Here is a 17,769-nt window from a genome sequence, read left to right as displayed (position 1 = left end):
TTTACACTGGACGGATGCTGCCTTTTATTGTTCCACGTCGGGCTGTCACTGAGCCCACGTCTGTAGGACTCGGAAACGGTAAAATCCTGAGGATTAATTTAACTCTAGTTTGATTCTGATAATTATACCTCTACTATTAAAAATGATAATGCTTTAGTTTAGAGCTTCACATTCATAAAACAAATCACACCTAGTGTGAAGTGAGCGGTGCTATTTATGAGTTAATTTCATCAAGCGTCCTGCTGGCCAATCATCACAGCGTGGCCTGTGAAGCTTGGCCAATGGGACCCTGGGCGTACAACAAACTTGTACGCCCAGGGTTTGTGCCAAAATGTAGGCCATATCTAGGTCAGATGTAGGCCACGCTTCACATTCTTTTTGGGGGACCCGAGCTTTTTTGGGAACCGGACAATTAAGCCAGATGTTAGAGCCTAGCTCCTTCCAGGAGCACCGCTCAAAGATACTCTATTTCTTTCATCTGTGATGCTGTGACAAACCTAGATCTACCGGGTTTTAATGAACAGCAAGATACAGCTCTTTAAATCAGTGGTTCTCAACCTGTGGGTCAGGACCCCCAGGGGGGGTCACCAAATTATTTTGAGGGGGTCCCCATGGGGACGAGATGATTAACTTAATGTGCAACATTGTTTTCTCACTCAACAGTAAACAAACCAGCATAAAGTTTAAGTGTATGTAGGGTACCTGCACATTTCTAAAGTGACAATTTGAGGACTTTTTAATACCTCTAAAATGACAAATATAATAGCCGATCTACATGCTCACAACGCCTCGCATTGCGAGACGTTGTGAGCATGTAGATCTGCTATTTTCTCAATAAAACCATGTTTTACAAAATGTAATGCATCGACTCTTAGTGCTTGTCAGGTTGGGGGGGTCCCCAGTTAAAATATGATTATTTTGGGGGTCGCGGCCTTAAAAGGTTGAGGACCACTGCTTTAAATCAATTCAGCCCCCCGACCACCACAACCCCACACACACACACACACACACACACACACACACACACACACACACACACACACACACACACACACACACACACACACACACACACCACCGCTTCCCCTTGTATCTTGTATCTCTCCCATTCCTGACCACAACTCTGCAAAATCCTGAGTGTTAGTGTAACTCTGAGAGCGTATACAAGACACTCCACTCTGTAATCTGTAACATGGGGTCACTCACATGCACGCACGCACACACACACACACACACACACACACACACACACACACACACGTACGTACACACAACACACACACACTCACAGACACACATGATCTGGGGTTAATTACACTTCTACCTCCTAACAATAACAATGCATTGTATCCTCGTGGATTTGTGTTACAAGCTGTCAGAAGAAGTAGGCCTTGCTGGCTGGCTGGCTGGCGGGCTGTGCCAAGGGCGGTGGTGGCGGGGTGTGTGTGGGGGTCTCAGGGGACAGGGGTGTAGTCTGTAGGCTCTGGGGGCAGCCAAGGTTGATCTGTGGGTGGGGCGAGGGAAATTGGCCAGTGATCTGAGCCGATGGTTTTGGTGTGAGGCCTCTCACATACACATACACATACTCTCTCTCTCTCTCTCTCTCTGACTGTGGGCCCTGAGCCAGCTGTGGTTCGTACGTAGTACAGTACCTCACTGTGTTGGAGGCCAAAAAAGCCCAGAATCATGCCAGTGCTGGGAGGAGAGGGGAGAAGTTGAAAGGAGAAAAGAGGATAGGGGAGTACGAGGTATGAGAGAGAAGGGGAGATGACAGCAGAGAATAACAGGGGAAAGGTTGGTCTGCAATTCCATAGTGCCTTTAAGCACTTTACAACGTGTGTTACGATACTTTCGCCCATTCACGAAGATAAAGAACTTTGAAATGGCAAAAAGTTTGTTTTAGTAGGAGTTTTGTCCATTCAGCCATTGCTGCACTCACTGTGCCAGAGCTAATGGCTAGACTCTGTCCCTATCTGCCTCACTGTGTTGGATTTGATTTCCCCTATACTCTGATACGTGTTCTTCTGAAGGTTCTCTCATCTTATCTGGGCTCCTCAACCTGCCAACTCTGCTATTCTTCCTCTCCTCTCCAGTAACCTGCTGATGCTCTTTTCATCTTTCTGCTTCAATACTTTCCCCCTGTCTTTTCCTCTCCAATCCCTCATCTTCACCACCCTCTGCTGCTATATCTCTATATTACTCCTGCGCTTTGCACTCATCATCTGTTATTTTTTGCCATATTTTCCTTAGTTTGTTCATTTAAATTGCTAATAGCCCAAAAGTCATATATAGTATGTTTGGTTAAAAACATTTGTGGATTAAACATGATAAAGTGCAAGTTCTATTTCCATTGTGGTCCTCTCACAAACAAACAAACAAACAGGTAGCAATCATTGTGGCGTGTGACAGTCATAGTCAAACCAATTTACAGACAAAGATGCTGTACAAAACACGATAAAATAAAATAGAATTAAAATTCCTTTCCCTCAAACCAATGTTCACCATTTTCTCTCTTTCCACCATCCAATGCTTCCCTTTTCACCACATTTCTCCTCTCTCTCTTGCTCTCTCTCTCTCTCTGTCCACTTACATGCTTATCCCCAGCACACTTCTCTCCAACAGCTCCTACCCCTTTTCACTATAAACCCTCCTCCTGTTCCCCTCCCCAATCCCTGATTTCCTCTTTGTGTTCGCATGCTTATCTTTCATCTCCCTGTTTTCCCGATCAACTTCTCATCTCTGTCGTTGCTTCTCCCAAGACTTTCTTCCCTTCACTCCCCTTGCGTCATCTCCTCCCACTTTTCTGCTATATCTCTCCCCTCCTCTCGTGCGTGTCTTCACCTCCCGTGGTTGCAGCTCTCCAGGGGGTAAGACACAGGCAGTGAGCCCTGCTCTGTGAGCCACCGCCGTAGACCCCGTCCCCCAGCTGGAGCTTCTTTGATGGTGTTGGGGGATTAGTAGTCCTGATCTGAGGGCCACGTCGATATCACAGCGCAGTCACAGCAGCAGACGTCGCAATACTAGACATGTGCTTGCAGCATGCATGCACACATACACAGTGTAATCCTGAGTGAGAATTTCATTATTGGGGTGTAAAAATGGACCCCTTAAATTAGCCCTAAAGAAAGAGAGCTTAATAATCGTTTGTGTGTGAAGATTTTAACTGACATTCCCAAAATAAGGACACCAAAGTGGTTACAGTAACATTCAGGAAGTTGTTGTGCACATCAGGGACTTGCAGAGAATGTTAGAGAGGCAGGGGCTGACATTTTTAAAAGGGCATTTTGGTGAAATATCGGAAATAGCAGACCTCCAAGCTCACAACTCGTTGCACTGTGCTGCGTTGTGAGCTTGGAGGTTGGCTATTTTCGCTTGATTTCTACACAGAGAGGACAATTCTTTCAACATAAGATGCTGCGTTGAAGTTCAGGAGAGTTTGGACAAGGCAATTCTCTTGAATGCTTCCTTCAGGTATGGCATGGAAAGAGGGCATTTGCATTTCTTTCACCATAGTAAAACTGCATTCATGGTCTGGCGAGGGCACTTTTTACAAACGGATAAAAGGTCAGGGGCTCAAGCCCCCTTTGATGTCTATGTGTGCACGTGCCTGGTGCACATAACTATGCATGTGACTGGGAGAGATCATCAATATTGGATCTCAAATGACTCAGGAAGGTGTGAACCTGTCCAAACCTGACACACATTCATTCAATGTCTGTCATATGACTCAGACTCCTCATTGGCCCTAATAAAATGAACAGCCAAGCACCTTCCCAGCCAACTGGAAGGTTCTCTGTGGTTCATCTACGACACCTCTGGAAGGTGAGCAGCATCCCAGAGGGAAAGGGCTTCAGATGCCCTTACATACACAGACACTGAGGTAGTGGCTGGGAGCTGGCCAAGCCAGAGGGTACAGTGTATGTGTGTGTGTGTGTGTGTGTGTGTGTGTGTGTGTGTGTGTGTGTGTGTGTGTGTGTGTGTGTGTGTGTGTGTGTGTGTGTGTGTGTGTGTGTGTGTGTGTGTGTGTGTGTGTGCGTGCGCGTGTATTGTACATCAAGTATGCTAACCGGTCGACACAACAGCGATAGGTCGGATTGTCAACAATGACGACAAGTCTGCCTACAGGGATGAGGTCAGATCACTGGCACTCTGGTGTCAGAAAAACCTCGCTCAACGTCAACAAGACCAAGGAGCTGATCGTGGACACCAGGAAGCATGGAAGAGAGCCCTATCTTCATTGATAGGGCGTTGCAGTGGAAAGTGTCAGTGAGTTCAAGTTCCTCGCTGTACACATCGGGGCCTTTTCCACCAAAAGAACCTTGGTTCCAGAACCAGTGCCAGTTCAACTTTCTTGGAACCTTGGTTCGTTCTTGCGAACCGGCTTGCGTTTCCACCAGATTGAACCATGATTGAACCAGAGGAACCAAGGATTTTGTGGTTCCCGTTCGGAATCAACTTTTACGGTTCGTAACCAACTCCGGTTCTCGGTGGAAAAGCACACCTCTGGTTCATCCCATAGGCGGGAGAAAGAACCAGAACCGGTTCTTTGCCGGTGGAAAAGGCCCCATCGAGGAGCTCACCACCAAAAGAACCGTAGTTCGAGAATCAGTGACGTTGAACTTTCTTGGAACCTTGGTTCGTTCTTGCGAACCGGCCGCGAACCGGCTTGCGTTTCCACCAGATTGAACCAGATTGAACTAGAGGAACCAAGGATTTTGTGGTTCCCGTTTCGAACCAACTTTTATGGTTCGGAACAAACTCGGTTCTCGGTGGAAAAGCTCACCTCTGGTTCATCCCATAGGCAGGAGAAAGAACCCGAACCGGTTATTTGCCAGTCGAAAAGCGCCCACAAAGGCAAAAGGCTCAGAGGTGACTATACTGGTTTTGTCACCTGAAGAAGGTCAGAGTGCGCCCGCGCATCCTCAGGCTGTACGACTGCTTCATCGAGAGTGTCCTGTCAGGCAGCGGCCTGTTTTCCACCAAAATAATGTTGGTTATAGAACTGGTTCCGTTCTACATTCTTGAAACCTTGGTGCTTTCATGGAACCGGTGGCCATTTTTTGGTTCGACTTCCAAACCAACTTTTAGGGTTCTGAACCAATGAATTCTCAGTGGAAACACTCTGAAATGGTTCAATATTAGGTGGGAAAAAGAACTGAACCGGTTCAACCCCCGGTGGAAAAGGGGCCGCTGTGTCACCGCCTTGTATGGGAACTGCACCATCCCTGAACGGAAAGCCTTACAGAGGGTGGTCGGACAAACAAGCGTATAATAGGAGCTGAATTCCCTCCCTCCAGGAGCTATAACAGAATCAGAGATAGTGTATCCCTAGTCTGAATCTTTTCCTAATTGTAGCCTAATTCTGAAGACTTTTTATTATTTATTTTTTACCATAAAACCATTTTCTCTTGTAAGCCCAGGAAAAGTGTCCTCAAAATGTCTATTTCTTACAAGTATAGTAGCTAATACAAGTGCACGCACATACACACAGAGTTCCTCATTACATTGAGGGCTCCTTGGTTGGAGCCACATAAAAGCACATGTCTACCTTTTAACATGTGCCTACTGGTCTCCTTTCCGCTTTCACCACCCCTGCAGCTATACAGTACATGCAGGTACACTGATGGAAACATATACATGCATATATATTTTTTTACACTAACAGTATAACACCAGGCGGGTAAACAAACTGAACATTTTCTGTGCATATACAGTATCTGAGTGTACTGTATATGGGTGTCTCTGTGTGCATTTTGTTGCCATATTGCTGTCTGTTTGATAAATATTGAACCAATGATCCAGGGACGTGCAGAGAATGTTAGAGAGGCAGGGGCTGACATTTCTAAAAGGGCCTTTTGGTGACAGCACCAAAAATAGCAGACCTCCAAGCTCACAAGCTTGGAGGTCGGCTATGTGCTTGATACAGTACCACACTGAACTAAGCATTATCAAGTCAATACTGGAGATGTGGCGTAACGGCATGGATTTCTACACAGAGAGGGCAATTCTTTCAACATAAGATGCTGCATTCAAGTTCAGGAGAGTTTGGACAAGGCAATTCTCTTGAATGCTGCCTTCAGGTATGGCATGGAAAGGAGGACATTTGCAATTATTTCACCATAGTAAAAACTGCATTCATGGTCTGGAGAAGGCACTTTTTACATATGGATAAAAGGGCAGGGGCTCAAGCCCCCTTTGATGTCTATGTGTGCATGTGCCTGCAGCGAACAGTATTAACAAGAGCTTGTGAGTAAATAACTACATTAGAACACAGGTTCTTGTTTTTCACTTCCATTTCCTTGTTTTGGAGATAAAAGGGTTTCCGACTGACAGCAACGATTTAGTACAGTTAGAAAGCGGTGGTTTAACTTCGTACAAAATAACAATCATTTGACTAAACAACAGTGGCATTATGAAATAGCGCTCTGATTGGCTGAACCACTCTGGATGTTTCCATAAAGATGGTGGCAGGATTCCAAATCCACGAGGGATCCCCCAGAATCCCTCCTTTCAGCGAAGCAATCCTAGTACGATTGTGTGTGTTTGTTTCTATGGATAGGTGTGGGTTTGTGTGTATGTACAATATGCCTACATGCATGTACTGTATGTGTGAGAGCACATACAGTGTGTGCATGTACGGTACGATTGTGTGTGTGTGTGTGTGTGTGTGTGTGTGTGTGTGTGTGTGTGTGTGTGTGTGTGTGTGTGTGTGTGTGTGTGTGTGTGTGCGTGTGTGCGTGCGTGTGTGTGTGTGTGTGTCAGTCAGTCGGGGCGAGGCCCACACTTAATCCACCAAAGCCCTCCAACTCTTCAGACACTTAACACAAGTGAAGGGTTGTTATAGTGGGAGTTCCGAACTCCCACTGTGAAGTTTGGCTCCGGAGGCTTGGTGGGGTCAAACCTCTACTGTCAATTTGACCCAGCAATACGAGGTGATTGGGTTTGAATCCCTCACCACAATTCAGTGTGACGAAAGCCAGCATTGTCTTTAAGAGGACAGTGAGATTAAGTTGTTCTCTTTAAAAGTAGGGGTAAAGACAAACGCGCACACGCACGTACACACACACACACACACACGCACGCTCGCATACGCACAACCACACACACACACACACGCACAGGTACGCACACGCACACACAGAGATCAAATTGCATTCAAATTGCTGTGGGAATTTTGTTCTCGCTTGCATGTGTTTGCTATCTGTGTTTACCATTTAGACAAATTTCGCCGTAAACAAACAGCCATTTCAGATGAAATGATATAAACTCACAGTGCTTTAAAGTGTTCAGATCAATATCCCGCATAATCATAAACACAGGGTATGAGAGAGAGAGAGAGAGAGAGAGAGAGAGAGAGAGAAAGAGAGAAAGAGAGACGCAGCAGCTTGTCGGGGGAACAAACTGTACTGTATATCATATTAATGCAGTTTAATTAAATTTGCTCTTTGCTGCAGGCCCCAGTGGGACAGTTTGGTGATGGTATGCACTTTGCAAAGAAACTGAGAGAGAGAGATCTGCCAGTAATATAATGATGAGCACATCAGTGCTCATAATGAGCAACAAACTGAAAAGTTTTAATTAAAAGCTAAAAACAAGGCTGGTGTCGATCAGTTGGCGAAAGCACAGCTGCAGAATCCCTGAGGTTTCATAACATACCAGACTAGCACTACAGACAGACCTGATTAAAACTCTCTCTCTCTCTCTCTCTCTCTCTCTCTCTCTCTCTCTCTCTCTCTCTCTCTCTCAATCTAATGGTTATTTTTCGCTGATTCTCTCTCATTGCCCTCCCTATCTCAGCAACTGTCGCGGAGTGGAATGTTTCTTAAAAGTGAGTATGTTCATTAGGACTCCGTAATTAGAAATACTATGGATTCAATACTAAACAACATTTGTGTTGATTTACTGTACAGTAACATCTACTGTACAGCATAAACTTGACTTCAACAATGTGTCCGGGTCCGGGGTATCATGGCTACAGTAGCTCTGTGCTGTTACTTTGGGTCTTTATGATTTTGCAGAAATGAAATAATTATTACAAATATAGCTGTCCCACGTTTATGTGCAATAATATAATGCGAAATCACTGTAATATTGGGGGACAGACATAGAAGGCGATATTCCTTGTTTTTGTGAATTCATAATCTCATGTCTCTCTATGCCAAGGGATAGGTGTCTGCAAAGAGTGGAGGGCAATATATAGCCGGCTTTCATTGAAATGAGTGGGGATTTTCTGTGCCCTTGCCACATAATGGCTCTATTATCGGACAAAGCCTAGAGCCGTCTGTCGATCTCAGATATGGAAATGGCTGACATCATGTTGATGATGTCACCGCAGAGGTAAGCAGTGCCAAATATGGAGTTCCACATTGCTCCTGAATGGCCTCCAAATACCCTGATAACTGGTGATGTATCTATGTAGAGCCGTATGTCACACATACACAAATATCTGCAATTCAAAGATGCAATACTCGTAAATGCTGAAACATGACATCACACAAATTACACAACATGAATGATGTGAATGTCATCACGTGTAATTAAGAACATTAGAAAATTAGAATTTTTGTTTTTGTTTTATTTTAATTTATAGCTCTATTTCTGAATAAGCTTGCCAGTTTTAGCAATGTTCAGCTTTGAAGGAGATTTCAAAAGGAGGCCCAATATATCACTTGGAGGAGTAAGCAGGGAACAAGTGTCTCTATTGAATAGAAGAAAAAGAGAGGATGAAAGGAGAAAAGTGAAGAATGCCACTATCATGCAGTCCTACATACGTGGGTATCAGGAACGCAAGCAGCAACATGTCCTTCAGAGGACCAAGTTTGATGAGAGGGTCTGCCAGACACAGTCAAGGGGAGTGCAGCAGGTCATGGACAGTGGCAGTCTAGCTCTGCTAACAAGACAACTCATATTTTTCTACAGACAGAGTGTGGATGCACGTAGATTGATATGGATGTGTCAGAACTTGGTGAAACACAACGGCCAGTTTGTGCTGCTTTTGGCGGGTCCAGAGAGGCATACTTGTGTGTTGCAAATCAAGAGGCTTCTGGGCTTTTGCTGCAGACTTCTGCATACTTCCAAGGATGACAGTTTGAATGTTACTGTTCCCATGAGGATGCTGGAGATCTTTTCTTCAGAGAGAACTTATCTTCCCGTTCTTCTAGACGCTAACTGTGTAGCATCCTTAATTGAGAAGATGTTGTACTCTATGGTCGAGAAGGAAGGATACTACAGATCGCTGTATATTCTGATCAACCACAGGCTGCCTTCCAGTCTGGTTTACAGAGATGCTCCCTCTGTCCCCATGGCAAGCACATTGTTGGAGCACATCCTCAAACCCCTGCACTTTACCTACTCCTCCTGCCCAACAGGCGCTAGGCAGTTTGTGTTTGCCACCTTCACCAAGGAGTTCATCACAGCACAGTTCACAGAACCCATCTTTCACTTCCTTATTCCTGCGCTGTCGGATCTGCGTCACTATTTCCCCTTTGAGGCGTTCCTGGGTTCCCAGCAGTCCATCATAGTCTCCTCCTCAGCAGCACAGAGCCAGGCCCCATGGCTGCTTTACTTTGTGCTCTCAGCAGGGGAGAACCACCTAGGTTCACTATCAGAGGAGGAACTCCTGCTGTACTTGCGGGGTCTGTGCACTCTGCTGCCCCTGCTGCCAGCGTCAGAGTGCAGCGACTCAGAGGATGAAGATGATTCTGGAGTCCAACCTCTGTCCATGCAGAACGACAGCAGTATTTCTGTCCAGCTGATCACACAGAAGTGCATCAGCAAGCTTTACACCAAGGAGCAGACCGACGCCCTGCTCAACCTGGTGTGGGACTCGGCCAGTGAGGAGGTCTTGACCCTAACGGCTTCCATCTGTTACACCCTCATGGTGCAGCACCACCTCACATTGTCCAAAGTCAGACTTCTGTACAGTTTGGCCTTCAATGCACATTTCCTGAGGCATCTGTGGTACTTCATAACGTCCATGACAACAGAAGCGAATACTGGCTCCACGGTACTGCTGCTGCATGAGATCGCAAGAGGTTCCTCCATGTCCCCGGAGGACTCCAACCGTGTAATCCCCATCTTATATGTCTTCAGCTCCCTCTTCAGCTACTCACTCATCACTGTCCATGACAGCGAGTTCTTTGGCAACAAAATGGAAGGCCAGGGCCAGTTGTCCATGATGCCTTTCACACTATCTGAGCTGGTTACTCTGTCCAGCTGTCTGAGAGACGTATGTCTTGGCATCATCAAGCTGTCCTACCTGGAGACCAAGACAGAGCACTGCAAAGACTACATAGCTGCCTTCCGCAGTGTGGGCATCAAGACCAACACTGAGGATCAGAAATGCGTTCAAGCCAAGCAAAAATGCTGGGTCCCACTCTTCAAGGTCATTACTAACTTGGTCAAGATGGTAAAGGCTCGTGACATCAGACAACCCTTCTGCCCTGCAAATCACTGGCTCTCTGATGAAGTCAACATCAGTGCAGATACATTTACCCAACCGTCCCCCAATGTCCCCTCTGCTAGACATGAATGGATGCATGACATCCTCAAAGAGCTTCCTTTTGTGGTTCCCTTTGACGAGCGAGTCAAGATCTTCCCGAAGTTAATCTGCAAAGACAAAGAGGAAAATGATGGATGGATAAGATATAGGGACATTGACATCACCATCAGACGAAACTACATCTACGAAGATGCCTACGACAAGCTTTCTCCAGAAAACGACCTGAAGAAGAGGATTAGAGTACACCTTGTGAACGCTCATGGTCTGGATGAGGAAGGGGAAGACGGAGGTGGGCTTTTGAGGGAGTTCCTCAATGAGCTGCTCAAGTCAGGCTTCAACCCCAACCAGGGCTTCTTCAAGGCCACCAACGAGGGCCTGCTCTACCCCAACCCTGCTGCAAAGACGTTATTTGGAGACTCCTATACAAGGCATTTCTACTTCCTGGGCACGATGCTAGGAAGGACATTGTATGAGAACATGCTGGTGGAGCTGCCACTTGCTAGTTTCTTCCTGTCCAAACTGCTGGACACCAGTGCCGATGTGGACATCCACCACCTTGCCTCGTTGGATCCAGAGATGTACCGCAACCTGCTCTTCCTCAAGAGCTACGAGGGCGACATGGAGGAGCTGGGCCTTAATTTCACTGTGGTCAACAACTACCAGGGAGAAGCCCAGGTGGTGGAGTTGAAACCAGGAGGGAAGGACATCCCTGTGTCTACAGCCAACCGTATAGCCTACATCCATCTGGTGGCTGACTACAGGCTGAACAAGGAGATCAGGCCCCATTGCCTGGCCTTCAAGCAGGGTCTGTCCAATGTGATCAACTTGGAGTGGCTATGTATTTTTGACCATCAGGAGATCCAGGTGCTAATATCGGGAGCTCACATGCCTATTTCCCTTGAGGACTTTAAAAGATTCACAAACTATTCAGGGGGTTACTCTGCCACTCACCCTGTCATCCAAATCTTCTGGGAGGTTGTGGAATCCTTTACAGACGATGAGAGGCGTAAGCTGCTCAGGTTTGTAACCAGCTGCTCCAGACCTCCACTGCTAGGCTTCAAGGAGCTACACCCGGCCTTCTGCATCCAAAACGGAGGTAGTGACCTGGAGCGCTTGCCAACCTCCAGCACCTGCATGAACTTGCTCAAGCTTCCCGAGTTCTGTGACCAGCAGCTGATGAGAAGCAAGCTGCTGTATGCCATTGAGTCCTCTGCTGGGTTTGAACTCAGCTGAAGAGGACACAGCGTGCTCTCTGTCCTTGCATCTGTGGACTAATAGTCCACACCGTGCCAACGCGTCAAACTCTTTGATGTCTCTGTGTGCCCTCAGCGCCTTTGACTGAAGTTTACTGTACGAGGCGGAGGCACCCGCCTGTGAAGAGAAATACTCCAATTCCCGAAATGCTGCTGCACAAAAGTGCATTTATCTCCTAATCTAACTTTTAAATCACGTTCATGTTTAAAACCGGGCCTTCTCTACCAGCCGTTACAAAAGCACTGATGCCCGTGATTGTTATTTTTCTGTCCTGAGTGAAAGAAAATAATATCGCGAAAATAAACAGGACATACTCGAATTACATTTACTCAGATTACTTTTTCCCTGGAGCTCCCAAACAAGGTAAAAAAGCGGGTTTCCATGGCAACTGCCGATTAAATCTTGAATAATCCTGGGTGTGTTAAGATTGAGGGTTAAAGGAGAAAAAGAAAGGTAGGGCAGGGAAAACAACGATACACTGACCTGCCTGAGTTTACTGATTACATGTCTGTGGCTACCACTGGCCCCCCAGGGCCAGAGTGTCCCTGCCCCCCCCATCTCGGCTCCTGTCAGTTTCTCCTGCTCTGCTGTTCACTTCTGTCTAATCGATCAGGTGACCACACCCAACCCAGGTGCAGGTCCTTGATCACTCGGTTCGGGTTAGTGTGTCAGTGGAAAGAATATAAATAAACACTTGCAATTCAAAACACTCAAAGCTATAATCACTCAAACACAATAATCTCACTTAAAAAACATGCAAAAGAATAAATATAGAATACACAAAATCACAATAAATGAAGCAACCCAAAACATATCTATGCATGTGCGCGTGCATGCGTGCCAACGGCCATCGTTACCCAGTTGGCTGTAGATATGAAATATATAACTGCTATCACCACACTAAACCAATTTAAATGTAAGATATAAAACTTTAACCCCCGCACCTGCGGCACGTACACGCACGCACACACGCACACACACACACACACACACACACACACACACACACACACACACACACACACACACACACACACACACACACACAGTAGTAGTTATACAATATAAAATCACCATACCGAACCAATTTAAATGTAAGATATAAAACTTTAACCGCCCCAACACCCACACACACACACACACACACACACACACACACACACACACACACACACACACACACACACACACACACACACACACACACACACACAGATGTGAATGCACCTGTGGCACGCACACAAACAGGAGCCCAAAGGTTTCTCCCCATCTAATTACTCTTTGGTCTCCTCGCAAGCGCTCATATTCTCCTATTTTCAGCATATTTCACATATTTTTCTACCTCTGGGTCTTGAATATTTGATCTGTTTTCCCTCTGAACCTGTCACCAATAGAGCTTTGAAGCCACGAGACACTGTATTGTGTTTGTGACACTGTGGGATATACAGGAGAGAAAGATCAAACTCACGAAGACAGCCGGAGACGGGGAACATAAAAGGGTAAACACACAACAGTCCCAGCACACAGTAAAATCCTCAGTGTTCATTTACAGGTCCATTTGGTTCCAGTTGTACTGTACACTCTCAACAGTTACATTAAGACTCAGCGCAGGTTTATCTTTTCTGAAGGACTCAGTTAGATTGTTCTGACCACAGGTGTTTAGTTCTTTGTATGTGTGTGTCTGTCTGTGTGTGTTTGTTTGGATTTTTGAGCGGTGGTCACAACGCTCCTATACGTGGCCGTGTGTGTGGGTCTGTCTGCGTGTCTGTCTGTCTGTCTGTCTGTCTGTAGCCTGCAGTAACCTTTTCTGACCACACATGTTAAGGGAGGGGCGCTGTTGTTCAGGCCAGGCCAGACCAGGCACACACACACACACACACACGCACACACACACACAGGGGAGAAGGGAGGGGGGGGGGGGGGGGGGGGGGGGGGGAACCACCGCTCAGTTCACACGGGTGTGATTTTTTTGTGTTCGTTTAGCTGTTTTTCTTTTTTCTCATTCTTCTGTTAAACCTGCAAGAGTCTGCAAAATACTGTAACTTTCTCTTAAGTCCTCTGTGCGTGTATCTAGGCGTGTGGGTGTGTGTGTGTGTGTGTGTGTGTGTGTGTGTGTGTGTGTGTGTGTGTGTGTGTGTGTGTGTGTGTGTGTGTGTGTGTGTGTGTGTGTGTGTGTGCGCGCATGTCTGTGCATGCAGACACAAGCAATGTGTGTCTGTGTGAGCGCGAATGTGTCTGTGTCTGTTTCTTTATGTACGCCTATACGTTACTGTATGTGTGTATGTGTGTGTGCACACGTGCGTGTCAGCGAGTGTGTGTGTGTGTGTGTGTGTGTGTGTGTGTGTGCGTGCGTGTGTGTGTGTGTGTGTGTGTGTGTGTGTGTGTGTGTGTGTGTGTGTGTGTGTGTCAGCAGTAGCAGCTAGGTGTGGAATTCCCCTGCCTGAAATGACATGAACAGAAAGATATATAGGCTCTCACTACTTTTCAATTAATACCTCACCTGTGTCTGGAAGCTAGAGAGAGATAGCAGCTCTGATAGACAGGGAGAGAGTGACTGGAGAGAGACACATACACACACACACAAGCACACGCACATGCACACGCACACACACACACACACACACACACACACACACACACACACACACACACACACACACACACACACACACACACACACACACACACACACACACACAGATAGAGAGAGAGAGGAAGTGAAAGAGACCAGTGATTCTCAACTTCATTTCAAAGACCCCAATTCTACGCATTAGGCCACGGTCCCCCGTTAGATTTTTATCTCTAGTAGCCCAATCTAAGAACATGTGTGATATGGTCTGTTATTTGGTCCCGAATTCCTTTACTGTCTATGTACTATACTGTAGGCATGGAGGTAACAGTGAAACTCTCATGAATAACGAATCTTGTACAGTACATTCTCTAGTTTGGGGTGTCCTGGTGGTGCAGAAATAAAGTTCCGGCCCATCACTTTGGAGACCAAGGTCCTCATCTAAATTGATTGATTGAGTATTTTATTAGACAGAAATGGAGAACAGTACAAGTATTATCAATACAATAAAAAAAAATGTAGTGCAGTACAAGTACAGTTAAACACCCTGCCTAAAAGGAGCATCCCAAAAAAGTCCTTTTACGGTCTAAATATATGACAGAACAGCAGAATGCCTTGACTGACCAGTCAGAATGTAATAAATATGAAAAAGTAATTTGTTAGATAGATAATGTATGGTATCACCCAGCATTCGTCGTTGCTCTCGCTTGATAACCTCAGTCAATAATGAATGCTGTTTGATCAATTGTTTATCAAACAGTTTAATTTAATTGAATACATAAAATGCTACTGTCAACAGGAAACTGCCCAGGGAAATTAAATGGTAGATCTAGATCTTCTTGGGAGTATACAGTATACGTAGTATAGTATAATAGTATAGTATGGTATAGTACAGGGGTCTTCAACAGGGGGTCCGGGACCCCTGGCCTAGGGGGTCCTCAGAGTTACTACAGGGGGTCCTCCAAATCTTTGTGTGATAGAAACCTTTTTTCTCCTTTTTTATATTAACCACTTGAACCCTAATGTCCATATTCTGAGAACTTTAGACAAAAATATAAGATCTACAAGCTCACAACGCCTTGCAGTAGATCGTCTATTTTTGGCAAAGGTTTGGTGTAGAGGGGAAAAAGAGCAGACTAAGTACAGAGTGAAAGGTCAAGTTTGTTAAGTATTGATGGTTCAAGTGGTTAAACATCTGAAAATGGTCATGAATTCAAAATACATAGTATAGTATAGTATAGTATCCACGGCTTTCCAACGCCCCATAGTGAATTGCGCAGACGTTGTACCAAGCTTCCGGCGCGACGTGACGTGAGCTTGTATGTCTGCTGTTAAACCGGAAGTGTGGTCCAAATAATCTCCAGTAAACTCCCGCGGAAAGAGGTGGAAAGTACTAGTAAGATTGATGGATGGATGGAGCGACATCACACGCGTGCACACAGTAAATAAATACATAGAATGCATGCACAATGCACACACAACACACACAGGCACCGTTGCACACATACGCGCGCGGCCGCGCGCACACACACACACGCACGCGCTCCGCACGCACGCACATAAACACACGCACATAAACACAAGCACCATACCCCCTTTGTGTGCCAACACGGCCCTGATGTGCTTTCTGTTTCCATGCCAACTGACTTTCATCTTTCATCTTTCTTACCAGCCCATCCTACGCTCTTGATGAATTAGGTTTGTTACAAATTCTTTTGAAGTGTGGAGAGACCCCCACCCCCACCCCCATCCTTCTCCATCCCCCATCCCATTCCACCCCACCCCACTTCAGCAAAACAAAACAAAAAAAAATACACCGAGAGGAGGCTACAGATGTAAGCCAATAATCTCACTCGTATCAGCTCCCCGGCTAACCAATGGTGTGGCGCACAGGGATATATCACCACTTCATTTTCAATTTGGAATACGGTCCCCCCCCCCCCCCTTTCCCCGCAGTCCCTGCCCCTCTCTCTCTCCTTATTTCTCTCTCTCCTACTCACTCTCTCTCTCATTATCTCTTTGGGTTCCTTTTTTCGCGTCTTTTTTTCCACTGTCGTCACCATGCGCTGTGCAGCGCTGCACACTCACACGTGCACACACTTCACTTCCATTACGACAGATGATGCCTCTGAAAAGGTTGCATTGTAGGTCAGTAATGATCTTCAATTATGTTGATGCCAGGACCCAGGGGGTGAAAAAGATGGAGGTCTCTTACGGATCAAAGGTTTCAGGACCTGAAGAAGACTTGTGTTTCCTTTTGCAGGTGCATTTTCTCAAGATGCTCCGACAAATTAAGGCTGCTGGACAGAGAGAGGCAATTTCCAGGCCCTACTTTACCCTGTGCATGCGTGTGTGGCGTGCGTGCGTGAGTGAGTGCACGCGTGCGTGCGTGCGTGCGTGCAGGCTACTGTCTGGTACATTGTCTCCACAAAGATAGAAAGGGAAAGGAAATCCCGGAAAGTGCGGACACTTCTCTCTGAACACTCCCCACTTTCCAAAGATGTCTGGACATTTCTCTCTCCACACTACCACAAAATAATGTATGGTGTTAGGGTTAGAACTTCAATTAGAACTGTATCTTTTAATTATCTCTACCAAGCTGGACTGCCAGGAGGTGGAGGTTATGTTTTTTCGCCCCTAATCGTTGGTTTGTGTGTCTGTCTGTAATATGCAAGTAATCTTGGAAACTGCTAGAGTAGACCAATCATCATCAGCCTTTTCATGCACACGGTCATAGGCAAAGACATGTCACCTCAATTTTGGAGCGGTGAAGCCGCCTCCCACCGTTCCACTTAGTGTGTCCTCCTGGTCCTGTCCTCAACTGTGCAGCAGGAACAGCTGCAATACCGGGTGACCAGAAGTGGCGCTGTTGCACAGCCTACACACACACACACACACACACACACACACACAAGCACACACACACACACACACACACACACACACACGCACGCACACACACACACACACACACAAAACATACATAAACAACATACATAAAGCCCTATATACTGTATAGTATTTCAAGTAAATTTAGAATTCCAGACTTTTACTTCTAACAGAGTATTTCTACATTGAAGTATTGATAATTTTACTTAAGTAAAACAATGTGAGTACTTTTTCCACCACTTTTGTACTTTTACTTTGACGCCAACACTTTTGTAGGCTACTTTTACTCAAGTAAATGTCATAATATAGGCATTTTACTTGTAACTGAGTATTCCTACATTGAGGTATTGCTACTTTTACTTAAGTGAAACATGAATATACTTGGAGTATACCACCACTCGCTTTATGTTAAATATTTTAGTTCCCCCTCTGGAACAACAACATAAAAGGATCATCAGACATAAAAGAACATCTGTTGTCATGCAAACCCATACATATACACACATCCACAGTTCATACAGTATGTGTATGTGTAGCTGCAAGGTCCATGTGAGAG

At 45.8% G+C, this 17,769-nt stretch overlaps 1 protein-coding gene across 1 annotated transcript; it reads left to right on the top strand.

The window, feature by feature from the left end:
- Positions 1 to 8,623: 8,623 nt before the first annotated feature.
- On the top strand, positions 8,624 to 11,734 carry LOC308281746 (ubiquitin-protein ligase E3C-like; the record flags this gene model as incomplete). The annotated part of the gene is made up of 1 exon (XM_080722031.1): positions 8,624 to 11,734. The coding sequence occupies one exon, from the start codon at positions 8,624 to 8,626 to the stop codon at positions 11,732 to 11,734; it is 3,111 nt and encodes a 1,036-aa protein (XP_080578157.1).
- Between the last annotated feature and the right edge of the window lie 6,035 nt (positions 11,735 to 17,769).

Source organism: Nannobrachium achirus (assembly GCF_963921795.1).
Source record: "Nannobrachium achirus genome assembly, chromosome: 3".
Taxonomy (NCBI): Eukaryota; Metazoa; Chordata; class Actinopteri; order Myctophiformes; family Myctophidae; genus Nannobrachium; species Nannobrachium achirus.
The sequence above is the reverse complement of the archived record's forward strand: the minus strand, read 5'-3'. Positions and strand labels throughout refer to the sequence as shown.